The sequence below is a fragment of the Aythya marila genome (assembly GCF_965140915.1).
Source record: "Aythya marila genome assembly, chromosome: 11".
NCBI lineage: Eukaryota > Metazoa > Chordata > Aves > Anseriformes > Anatidae > Aythya > Aythya marila.
The window spans coordinates 2,910,774-2,924,326 of NC_139052.1; the positions used below are offsets into that span (position 1 = coordinate 2,910,774).

General features: G+C 35.5%; 1 protein-coding gene across 3 annotated transcripts in view; it reads left to right on the plus strand.

The window, feature by feature from the left end:
• Positions 1-3,481: 3,481 nt before the first annotated feature.
• Positions 3,482-13,553, plus strand: part of LOC309882208 (protein unc-13 homolog A-like) — a 57,504-nt gene continuing 47,432 nt past the window's right edge. For all 3 annotated transcript variants that reach the window (XM_082769049.1, XM_082769048.1, XM_082769050.1), the window contains exons 1-4: positions 3,482-3,618; positions 4,906-4,935; positions 8,783-8,882; positions 12,576-12,693. In XM_082769049.1, coding sequence (XP_082625175.1) covers positions 3,597-3,618; positions 4,906-4,935; positions 8,783-8,882; positions 12,576-12,693 — 270 coding nt within the window. In that variant the 5' untranslated portion in view covers positions 3,482-3,596. The remainder of the gene's footprint in view (positions 3,619-4,905; positions 4,936-8,782; positions 8,883-12,575; positions 12,694-13,553) is intronic.

Sequence of the window (13,553 nt, forward strand, 5' to 3'; positions counted from 1 at the left end):
GGAAATATAACACCTTTAAAAACAAAACAATTACATACATCTTTCAGAAGAAGATCACTCAACAATGTAAAGTATCAAGTGACACATCTTTAACAAAAGCACTGTACCTTATTATTCTTTTGTATTGAAATGGGTTGGAAATACAGACAGCTTTTATACTTTTTGGTTAGAAATGCAAGACAACTAATTCTGTTCATTCTTTTAACGTCTTCCTGAATTCTTGATTCTTCATATGGATCTGCAATATTGGGACTTTTTAACTGAAGTCAACTTACAGTACTGAAGTAAAATATCAGGCATTAAATAAGAAATGATAAAATGGAGGAGGAAAACATTGGGGAAGGCATGGCTAATGAGGTATTTACTTGGAGTTACTGAAAATATTAGTTAGTGAAACATGCTTCTTGTACTGCATCTTCTATTCTTATCTCTTTAGCCACTGTCCTAACAGCTTGTTCCAGCTCAATGCTTTGTTGTTGATGTTAAATGTAATGATTTTTTCCAAGTGAGAAAGCACTCGCACATACTCTGTTCTCAATCCACAGTGATCATTTCCCAGCTGGAAATGTAGACTAGCTTGAGATGATCCTTTGTGGGTTTTGTGTGTTTGAAATTATATGCTTATTTTTGTGCTTCGTAGAAAGAAAAACTTGGGAGAACGTATTTAAAAAATGAATATGCAAACCATAATCTTCTCATTTTTGTAAGCATCATCTTGGTCTTCAAACAGGAATAAAAATGACTAGCACTGCTATAAGAAAACTGTATGATCATTTCACTCATAATATAAGAATGAGTGGGTGAACGTCAAATGCCAAATGCAGTTGTGCAAAAAAAACAAAAACAATTCTGCTTGGAAAAGTATGTTTGAGGGTGCTGCAGAGAGACCCCATCTGAGAATAGGAGAGTCACAGTATGCCACACTTAAGGGCTGTGATAGCTAAGTGAGTGAAGGGAAGAGGAGGTGAGTGCGCAGATTCAGGATACAAAGATGACATTGTGTGACTCTGACTTTGTGTGAAGACTTATTGTAGACTCTGTACTGAACCTTGGGAGCAGTGATCACACCTCTGTTCTGAGGTAAACATTTCTGAATTTTGACCCAAATACAAGCTCAGGATTAGATTTTCAGCCAGTTAATACCAGACTACCTCTGTTAAGTTCAGTGAAACTCCATTGTTTGTGTAAGGTGGGAATCTAGTTCTGGGAGACTTCTTCAGAGTAAATAGAATTCAGAGGAGAAGTGCAGGCATATTATTCTAAAAAGCACAATTGAAAAGTAATTAACTTTACATTATCACATAGTTGCATGATCCTAAAACAAATACTTGACACTTCTGTGGTACACAACCCTACCCTCCCAAAAGACTATGAACATCCTGCAGCGTGATAGCAGATTCCATAAAATTCTGCACTGAATTTTGTCATACTAAACGCAGTTTAGGCCACTGTATCAGAGAATTGTTGAAGTTGGAAGACAGCTGTTGAAATAGTTTACTCTAACATTCCTGCTCCAATAGGATCAGGGATTATACACAGGTTTTGAGTATCTCTAAAGGTGGAAACCCTATGTTCTTTCCGGCCAGCCTATATTTCAGTGTTAAACTGCTCTCATGATTTTTATTTATTTTTTAATATTTATATGATATATCGAATTTCAACTTGTGGCTATGGTCTCTTGTCCTGTTACTAGGCAATAAAAAGAAGAGTCAGTCTGGTTTACACCTCCCATCAGATCTTTAAAAATACTAATAAATTCTACCTCTCACCCCCGCCCCCAACCTGCTTTTTTCTCTTTTCCATATTAAACGTTCTCAGCATTAACCTCTTTTTGAACTATTCTCACCTTTCACTGAAATTCAGACAACATCTCAACAGAAACTGAACTCAAAAGGTCTATGCCCCCCTCCTCAGTTCTGAGGACACTCCTCCTCTTTAATTTAAGACCTAAGATCAAAAGCTAAATTTTAATATGATGGAGACCGAAAAGTTTAAGATGTTACTTGTCTGTGGGAAATATATACTCATATACACACACACACAAAAAAAAAAAAAAAAAAAAAAAAAAAAAAAAACAAAACTAAAAACAAGTAGTCAAAACTAAAAAAAACAAGTAGTCATAAATGTCACAGTTCTTTGTGACACAATGATTTCAGTGTTTTAAGTATAGTTGCAAAATACTTTAACATTGCAAGAGCATCACAGAATCATCTAGGGTGGTATCTTGAGAGACCTCCAAGATCATCTAGTCCAACCTCTGACCTAACACTAACAAGTCCTCCACTAAATCATATCACTCAGTTCAGCATCTAAACATCTTTTAAAGACCTCCAGGGATGGTGACTCAGCCACTTCCCTGGGCAGCCCATTCCAATGCCTAACAGCCCTTTTGGTAAAGAAGTTCTTCCTAATATCCAACCTAAAACTCCCCTGATGCAACTTTAGTCCATTCCCCCTCATCCTGTCACCAGGCACATAGGAGAATAGACCAATCCCCACCTCGCTACAGCTTCCTTTAAGGAACTGAGAGAGCGATAAGGTCACCCCTGAGCCTCCTTTACTCCAGGCTGAACAATTCCAGCTCCCTCAGCCGCTCCTCGTAAGACTTGTTCTCCAGATCCCTCACCAGCTTCTTTGTCCTTCTCTGGACTCTCTCAAGCACCTCTATGTCCTTCTTGTAGCGACGGGCCCAAAACTGAACACAGTACTTGAGGTGCAGCCTCACCAGAGCCAAGTACAGGGGGACAATCACTTCCCTAGCCCTGCTGACCACACTGCTTCTTATACAAGCCAGGATGCTGTTGGCCTTCTTGGCCACCTGAGCACACTGCTGGCTCACATTCAGCTGACTATCAACCAATACTCCCAGGTCCTTCTCTGCCAGGCAGCTTTCCAACCACTCATCTCCTAGCCTGTAGCTCTGCTTGGGGTTGTTGTGCTCCAGGTGCAAGATCATGTGAAAAATGTGAAAAGTTGACCAACAAAGTTAGAAGTTCTTGTAGTATATTAAAATGCAACTTGTTTTGGTCTGTAATATTGGTATTTATTTTAGAAAGTTAAGCCTTCTTACACTTAGCTATAGCTAATACAGTAAAATAAAAGTTCTGACTGTGGGAACCCATGTGTAAAAGATCAAACCTTTTGTACACTTCTAGTGTTTTGAAAATATTAAAATGAAAGGTTAAGAAATAACAAAGTATGTTGCTAGTAAAATAGCTGCAGTGGTTGTTCTTGCCAGATGAAGATGGCATTCAGGAATGTTGTTTAGACTAGAGACAGCTGCATACTGCAGATAGAAGTTGAGGAAATGAGGGTGAGGAAACAATTGGAATATTTCTCCTTTCTTTTTCCATCTCTGGGTGTTTATTGAAGCAGAAAGAATTTGTCATTGGTCTTTCTTTATAATTGGTCCTTTAATTGGCTGGCTTTGCTCCATGTAAAACATGGGAGGAGCACATAGGAAAAGTGAAACACATGCCTGCAATGAAAAAACAAGAAGTAGAGAGTGATTTAATCTCCACCAAGCCAAACTTTCTCTTTTCCTTTTGTAAGTAAAAAATAAATAATTTTTCCTTTAAAATCATTTTTCGACTGGAATGGAACTTCTCTCTATAAAAGGTAGGCTTTTCTTATACAGGCTGCTTTAATAATGTGACATTTAGTAGGTGACTATTAGAAGCACTTTCGTAGACTGCAAATATGTATTGGTGATTTAAGTGAGTGGGAGTATTTCTTGTACTGCTTCTTTCAATGAAAGTCTAGTACGAACAGAGTATAAATTCTGCACTCTTGCAGTGCAGTTGAACTGTGCCAGTATTTGGAGCCACAGTCTGCCTGTTGTTCAGCAACAGTTTGATGGTCTCTCCCTGTTTGCCTTGAAAACTAAAGATTTCTCATAACATAAAACACAGTGGAATTACTCAAGTTGTCAGATAGACATTATCCAAATGTATTGCAACTCCACAGAATACTGAGGAATGTTTAGGGACAAGTGAAAGCAAGAATAAAGAAAAGGAGGGTAGACGACAGGCAAGTGGGGAGGGAGTCAGAAAACAATGGTAAGCTATAGGAACCTTTGCCATGTAAAGCTATGGACTTGCTGTTTTTCTTATTTACTGGCATTTCCTAGGTTATAAGTATAGCAGTGATATACATAATTTGCATAAATATACTCTTAGAGCAGTCTTAATTTTTGTTGGGCTGCATTGTTTCATTCAAATTGAACTGAACTGTCTTATATGCAGTGATATGCCAGGAAAAGTTAAAGATTATCTTGTTTAGAAGTTTAAATTTAATGATGTTTAATAGTTATATGCCATCTAAAATAATGACCAGGTTATCATACTTAGGAAAATCTATATGAATCACAATCCTATTGGCTCCAGGGTATTCTTCCACAATGGAAGTCACACCACAGAGTGGAATTTAAAACCTGTAAAAAGTCAGGATTTGAAATGTTAACTTGGTAAGGTATTTACTACAGCATGTCTTTTCTAATAGGTAGAGTAAATACAATATATATATTTAAAAATATATATACATAGGATGCTAGACATTAGATTATGTGAAGTCTGAGCCTTCTGTGATTTCTGTTGAGAAGAATTTTGAACTAGCATTACGAAGTGATGGCTAGTATGTGATCCTCCCTAGTTGCCTTGTTTCTGTTCTGCTATTTGTATTGTATCCAGTTTTTACTAAGTTTCTGTAAGCTGTAAAAACTTTCTACATTTTTCCCAATTTATTGAAAGAAATGATATTATCACAATGGTCTTTATATTTGTTTGTGATGCTTTCATTTTGGCTTACGATTTTTTTTAAACCACTGAAATCCCTTAGATTTTTAATAAATTTTTGATAAATATTGTAAATGTATGATATGAATACAATTATTTCCTTTTTCTATAGTGAAAAAAGGAAGGCTGGATAAAGCAGCTGGTAAGTCTGATTTCCCTTTTAATTTCTGATTTACTTTATTTTCCTTGAAAATTCATGTGTGTGTACAGGTACCTTAAACAAATCATTTAAACCTGGGATGACTAATATACATGTCATCAAGAGTTCCTCAGCAAACAAATGAGGAAGTGTTCTAAAGATCAAATTAACAAAACAGATTAGACTCTTAGTCTATTATTTTCAGTTGCTAATTGTTATTGTCTCTCAAACAAGTGTTAAAGATATTTCCAATAAAAAGCAATTTTACATAACTTGACCTAAATATCTCATGGGTCAAGAGAAACTTTTATTACAAAGAGTGCAGTGTTTTAGCTTCACTAGGTGGAGGAGTGTCTGAATTTTCCCGGTGAGGAAAAAGAAGGTGGGAGGACATACCTAACTGAATAGCAAGTTACATAGGTCAAGTATAGGCCCTAGTCCATAAACATGAGCAATATCAAGCTGCACAGGATGCTATAAATCTGCCTCTAGGACCAAGATTTAGGTAAGGAATAGGAAAAAAAAAAAATATATATATATATATATAAACTTAGCCAGAGATTTCTCACATATAGGTAAACGAGATTTTTTTTTTTAGATTCTTCAAGATCTTCGTAAATCATTATACCAGCCTCTCCTGAGAAATAGAACCTAATCAGTGCAACAATTTGCCAGTAGTTGTCTGGTTAATATGTTTAAGTGATGCCTGCAAGTTTTTCAAAGTTAACTGGATCAAAGAAAAATAACCTGAAGTAGCACAGGTTAAGCTGCTTTCTGGGAACCTGATTTTTCAACTTGGAAGTAGCTGTTCTTCACAGTAAGCTCTGAAGTATGTGTATCAAGTACAGACAGAAGAAACTTCATTAAATCCTCACATAATCAAACTGTTCTGTCGTGTTCAGCAGATCTTTTATTTTATTTATGCTCAGAGGTGACAATCTACAAAAGATGATTGTCAAACTGAATTGTTTGGTACAAGTTAAGTAACTTTTACCTTATTCTGTAGAAGACTTGTTAAATAGTGTGAATGCTGTATTCTCTGATAATCGGTCTTTTTTTGGGGGTAGAGATTTATACAGATGGTGACTGAGTATAGTGTTGACATAGCCCCATGTTTCTCAAAACTCTTAGATTCTCCTGATTTGCTCCTCTGTGTAAACTGCCATAAAGCTGCTGTGCTCTGTTTTGCATTGAAAGCTAAAAATATGAGCAAAGGTACAACCTGCTCTTCCTTTTCCTTCACAGCATTGCACTAGACACCCTTTTGCCTGTCTTTTGACAGGCAAAGAATTGGGAGTTGCAGTAATGGCTTTGTGGAAACAGAACTTTTTTTTTTCTTTTACAAAATCTACATCTCCTTTCCACTACCAGAGTAGCTGAGTAACATTCACTTTTGACAATTATTCTTTCAGGAAGTTACACATCCATTTGTTTGGAAGATAGCTTTCACATATATCTGCTTGTTTGGAAGATAGTTTTTACATTTTGTTACTTGATATAACTCAAAAAATCTGAAGAAGAAGGTTAATTAATAGTAAAGTGCTGGAGGGTAACATCTAGATACAGGGAAAAGCTAAAAAGGCCAAGGAGCTCCTGGTGAAACAGCAGTTTTGAAAGGCAGATTACAAAGCTCCAGGCAAGAGAAAACAATGATAATGCAGACAGACTGAAAATTATTTAGTTCTTATTCTAGAAATGGACCTGGGGAAAGACGGAAAGTAATCGGGATTTACTACTGCTTTCACTAGTAATTTAATTAATTGTTCTATCTTATCATTTGTTTTCCTTTAAAGCAGTAAGTTTTAACTTTGGGGGAGGTTGTTGTGTTTTTGATTTACATTTAGAAATAGATGCAGGTGCTCCAAATGGTTGCAATTAAACCCCTTAGGTTGATATTTTTCAGACAAGTGATTATAACGGAAATCTGTTCTGAAAATTTCTCACAACTTAAGCTGCAAGTCTCCAAACCAGAAATGACTTTATTTTCTAACTATAAAACACAAAATTTCACCTTTTGACTCAAGTAAACAGGAAGATTACTAGGACACTGTGAATCAGACATTAACACGATTTTTCAAAAATAAGCTAACAGACTTCTAAATCTATGTTGACTTTATCAATATTTTGTTCTAAGTAAGAACAAAGATGTATTTGAGGAGATTGGTGTCTTATAGAAAATAACATTGGTCACTGTTTTTATTTAAAAAAAAAAAACATTCTTGTTACATAACATCCTTTTGTCAAACAATATCATCTTTCCTGGTTGATAAGGTGTACAGAGAGGATGTACAGAGGTAACTTCATTTTCATGCTTTTTGGTAGTTGCTGTGTAATTTGATACCATATATTCAAGTGACTGTTGTAGACAAACAGCTTCCCCTCTAGATTGGTTGATTAATCTGCGTTAATATAGACAGCTCAAACATGGTTTGTTTCTTGGGCACATCTCTGACAATAGTTCCAAAACAAAAAACAAACAACAAAAAAAAAAAATGCTGGTGTTGATCCTTACGTAGAATGCCAGATGTTAATACAGGCTGAAAAGTTTTTCTGGATGTCTATGTCAAGACAACATTATACACCCTTTGCTGCACGAAATTCCTGTGTAAGGCCCTGTCATGATTTTGGCTGGGATAGAGTTAATTTTCTTTGCAGAGGCTTGTCTGATTCTTAGATTTTTGATGGGAATAGTGGTGATAACACAGATATATTTCAGTCATTGCAGAACAGTGCTTACACAGACTTGGACTTTTCTGCTTCTTCTGCTGCCCTGACAGCAAAGAGGCTGGAGGTGCACAAGAAGTGGAGAGGGACACAACCAACACAGCTGACCCAAACTGACCGAAGTGATGTTCTGTAATGTACATGTGTATCCAGCTCAGCAATAAAGGTCGGGGTAAAGAAGGAGAAAGAGACTGGACACTCGGAGTTACAGCATTTGTCTTCCCAAGAACTGTTATCCATGAGTCTTGCTTACCTAGAAGTGACTGAACATCAGCATACAGATATGAAGTAGTGAACAAATTTCTTGTTTTGCTTTGCTTGTTTGCAAAGCTTTTGCTTGACCTGTAGCTGTCTTTATCTCAAGTCAACGAGTTTTGTCACGTACCTTTCTGCTTTTCCTCCACATCACACTGTTGTGGATGAGAGCAGCTATGTTGTGCCTAGCTGCTTATTGGGGTTAAACTAAAATGGGCCCTAAAAGGCAGAGTAATTCTCATGCTTTTTTCAGTGAAATTTTCAAGTAGTTTGAAAAATTTTCAGTTCTATTCTTTCTGCTGTTTAGGTCCTATTATAAGAATATTAATTCAGTGCATTTGCAATAATTTTTACAAGGGTGAGTTTAGTTGGGGACAACACTTGAAGACCAGTTTGCAGTTGCAACTACAGACAAAACTAGATTCACACTCAAAAGATGTGATGGAATTGCATTACTACAAGTTTGTGGTCTCACATTCATTGCACATAAGTTAAATAGTTATTCCCCATTATCATATCACTTGAAAGCCAAAGAAAATTTGCAGAGAGGGTATGCATGCTGGTTTCATGTAAAATCTAACAGAGAAATGGATAAATAATCAGAGAAGCCATATCTGGAAGCTGATCCCCTAAAATACTTGTTCACATGTAGGATTATGGTCTCTCCTACCTGTAATGTACAGGGATTTTCCTGTTATAATCTCATAATTAATAAGGATTTCCTTGTTCAAATCCAAATATTTGAGAGACATCTTTGAATGTGTTTGATGGGGTAAGAGTTAAACCTCTATAACCTTGGAGATGAATGTCTTCTAGAAGAAAAATAAATAAACAGGACTGTAACTAAATGTTCTTGTTACTACTTTTTCAGATGCATTCAATACCTATGTTGTTTTGAAAGTCCATAATTTGAAAAGCACTACAATAGACAGAAGAGGAAGTGAACCTTCCTGGGAACAGGACTTCATGTTGTAAGTAACAGCAGATTCATATCATTTGTCTGTGTTGATTCTTTGCTGTATTTGGATAGGATAGTTTAGAACAATTGATAATATCTGAGACAACGTACAATCAGCAAAAGCAAAGGGAAAAATTACCCAGCTCAGAGAAGGTGCCAGGCAAGTTCTAAGAAACAGAGAGCAAAGTTATTCAGCCACATCACAGATCAAGGTCAGCAGCCAACAAGGGAAAGAAAATATTTGTCTCTAGGTTATTTAATTCTGTGTGATATTTTAGGAACACAGGAATAAGAGGAAAAACATCTTAAATTGTTTCTCATGTAACTTGATTTCTGTTTTTCTCAAATCTCCTTCTCCAATTCATATGTTCTTTCCCTTTAATTTATTTAACAGCATATCTAGATAGTTTCTTTACTGACCTGTATCATTTTTCATTTCTGTCTGCATATCTTTTTCTTAACTCGTCTCCATCTTGTTATTCATTTTTGTTCTCTTTTTTTCCAAAACGTTGTATAGCCTCTAGAACCTCACTGCCCAAGAAGGTCCAAGCATGTACACGTTGACTGACATTCTGATGAAACCTACTTTTAAGTGAAAATTTCAAAGCAGTTAATGAGGCTACCCCACTATCTCAGTATTTAAGAACAATAAATATGTAGCATCTACTATTTTTCTGTCCATTCTCCCATACTTTTGATTTCCTCCTTTCTCCCTGCATAAATCTTTGTCACCACATACTCTTTGTGGAAACTGATAGGGTAGAGTTGGTTGAAATATTTTTACAAATTTAAACACTATTTGACTTTTTCTTTAAAGTTGTTCTCACATATTTTATCCAATTGTTTTTGTGTTTTGTCAAAGAATATTTTGAACATTTTTACTTTATTTACTGATTATTAAAAACTATAAGTATCTTTTGACAGGCTCTACATGTAACATTATTTGGAATAACCCAATACAATTCAATTTTATTCTATATTAAGGGTGGTATTGCTAAAATCTCCATCCTTTTTTCTTCTGCTTCACAGATATTTCATGTAAATCAATGGTATTTCATAGTGCTTTTAGTCTCTCTTGATGTCCTTAGCTTCATCTGAATTTTATCCTGAAGTTATTAAATTTGGAGCTTTTTCCTGATATCATGCAACTGACTTCTTACTGTTGTGCAACTGAGAACTCTTACAGAATATCATCTTGCTTTAATTGAAGACTAAGACGGACCAGTTTTTATTTACATTAAGCCAATGTTTACACCTTCTTTGCATGACATTTTATGGCTAGAGTAATGGAATATTAAAGAGGTATTCAAAAAGGCTGGTTTCCAACCATGTAAAAATAATCTTATTCTGGGGCTAATTCCTCCTCTGCTTCTCAGTCATCAGGTTTTTCTAGCAGACTGTTCAGAGCTACATCTTAAATTATCCAAACTGGAGTAGCTTATCTGTCTTTGAAAATAATGAGAAAAAATATATAAAAATATTAATTAATTAAAATCAATATCAATATTAACGTCAATATTAATATCAATATAGCCTCTATAAAGTTATGCTGCAACTGTAGCTTGTTGAAAAAAGATTGTCATTTTCTAACATACACTAAAGTTGTGTCAAGATGATTTTTTGGCACTTTAATCTGGACATAAAAAGTTTTATAAAACAGTGGGAGAACATTGAGTGGCAAGGTAATAGTGTATCAGGAAGATCAACAGGTAAATTTCAGCAATTACCCTATCCATCACCTTTAGAGAAGGAGGCACTTAAAAATAAGTTAAAATGGAAGTGTAACATGTCCTTTAAATTCTCCTGAAAAATGTGTTAAAACTGTGTTTGTTTTATATTTGCTTTGCTTTTATTCATAATGTACATAAATGAGTGTTCCATGACATCAATGAGAATGAGCAATTTACAACGATTATTTTTATGTTTGCAGTTTATTGCTAATATAACCATAAACCAATTTTCCAGCATGCACTGAAATAACTAAATCTAATTAGAAGTTGAAGGAAATAAATTACATGACTGCTGTAGCTCTATCTACTGCTTAAACTTACAACCTGACAGACGTTTAGAAGGTACTACAAAATACTTATATAGAATTTGTACTATAAAGTCATGATGTTGTCTATTTTTTAAGGACACTCCCTTTCTGCTTGTTATAGTACACTTGGGGATGGGGTGAGGGATGAGGACAAACCTATTCCATTGCACAGCTGACTAATTTCATACAAAACAAACCAAAAAAATTTAATATTCAGGTTTCACTCTTTCCTTAATATATTTGTAAAGAGTCAAGATGAACAAAAATTCTCTCCCCCTATTTAACTCCACGAGTACAGTGGAAAATTAGACATTGAAGCATCCAACACTGCATTCTTGACAATAGCATGACATGGTGAGTTTAGTACTTGTCTCAAGACTGGCACCCTTTGCTCTTCTCAGATTTCATTTGCCATTTTCCTGATACCTATGAATATATAGTAATTCACCACACAAATCAGATTACTTTTACTACTTAAATTTAATTCAGAGACTACATACCATCAGTCACAGCAGCAGACAATAATGCATACTTTATTCATATTTACAGAACTGCTATGTAATTGTTTATATTAAAATATATAGAAATGGCAGATACTATGAAGAAATTATTTACACTTATCACAATTTTAGTTCAATGTTATGGGTGAGTCATATATCCTGCTAAAATTTAGCTTTAAAATCCTGCAAAATAAGGTTATGATATGATTTTTTTTTTTTTTTGGTTCAAATTCAAAACCAGCTAGTAATAAAGTGCGTGCATTTTATAAATAGAATCAAAATAGAGCTAGGAGCAGCAACTCTTGAGGTTGAGAGCAGTTTTCCCATTGTATCTGTTACACATTGCACTGTTCTGCAGTGCAACTTCTCAATTCTGATGATGGGAATAAGCTCCAAACATCTTTTATGCTTGTCTTCTTTACCATGAAAACAAGATATTAGGAACTGACATACTTCACTGTAGGAGATCGTTTCTGTTCCTTCTCTGTTTTTTTTTTTTTGGTTTTGTTTGCTGTTATGAGGGAAGACGTAATTTTTTCCCATACAATTGTAAATTACTCTTAGCTGAAGCTGATGGTCCATATGGATTGACAGTGTGTGCAACATCATAGCCAACATTGTCAAACCTTGATTTCATTAAAAATATTCCTATGAGTTTTATGTTAAAAATGATTGTGAATCCTACTTTCACTGGAGAACTCACCTACCAAAGATCAGCTATTTTATTTTACTCCCACGCTTATGTTAGTTTTGGTGGATCTTGAGAATGCAGATTCTGTAGGGCTGTCTTGGGGAAACTAGTGTCCTGTGGAGGTTACTGGAAAACTCATATACAGAGCCTGCTCAAAAGACCTGAGCTAAATGCACTTCCTGGTCCTGTATTCTTTTTGAGTTATATCCAGTAGTTCCGAATCATGTAGCAGAATAAGGCTACTGATGACTGGCAATTGTGCCACATATTTCCAGCAGAATTGTTCTCATCAGTTTGTAAAAAGCAGTTTTGAACAATGTCCAGCCTAATGTCGACATCATGACTCTATTTTGCATTTTATGAGTATACTGAAAATAAAACCTCTCTGTATATACTGTAAATCACTAAATCGGTGTTATGACGGAGTAGAAGAACCTGTATTTTCAGTTTAATGATTTGTGTATTAATTGTTTTTAGTGAAATCAGCGCTGATGAAAAGGGCTTCACTATAGAGCTGTGGAAGAAAGGCTTGCTCTGGGATAGCATTTTAGGAATTTTATGGATTCCCCTTGCAGCTGTGGAGCATGCAACAGATGTAAGTTGACCTTCTGTGGAAATATAAAGCAAATTAGTAAAACTTAATGAATTTCTCATTTTTAGTCTCCTAGACTAGTGTAATGACACTTATAATTGATGTAAATTTATAATCTCAGTTGCTTCAGTGTGTAATACTGAGGCATAGTGCACATGTGACTCAGTGACAGCTGATGTCAATTAGCCATGTACACCCTGGAGAACTGGCTCACACACTGAGTCAAGTATAATTCAGTAAGTAGTTTAGAGTTCATTTGTACTCTACCTATTAGAGAGGCAGAGATGGTTCAGTTTACGGGTTTTGAGCCAGGGAATTTCAATTTGTGGTTCTTGGCCTTGGCTCTTTATAGTGTGACCTTGGGTAAATCTCTATCTCTATTAAACTTCGGGGGGGGAAGGCGGGGGGAGGGGAGAATGTTTTTGTCTTTGACACAGCAGCCAATTCCCCTGAGACAGAAAAACACAAATTTACACAAATTTCCTCCATGGTAATGAGGAAAGAAATACTACAATGAGAACACAGAAGGATGAGTGGAGAAAACAGGTAGATCCAAAGAGTTATTAAATATCCAACATTGTCACAGTTGCCACCAGAGTAAGTGTGCTTGCTCTCAGGATAGAAAATTAAGAAAAGGGATTTTCAGGAGTGCAGAAATATTGAAGCAATTTGCAAGAACTGTGAAACAGTCTGAAGTGTGAAAAAGTTAGAAGAGATGCCTTATTCTAATACTCAACAATTCTCATACCCATCTGTTTTCATCCACATAGTTCATGGGGTCTATAAAATAAAATTGAAAGCCTATGAATTTAGGAAGATTGATTTAGCCTATCATTTGAGAGTTCCACTTCACCTTTTCTTTG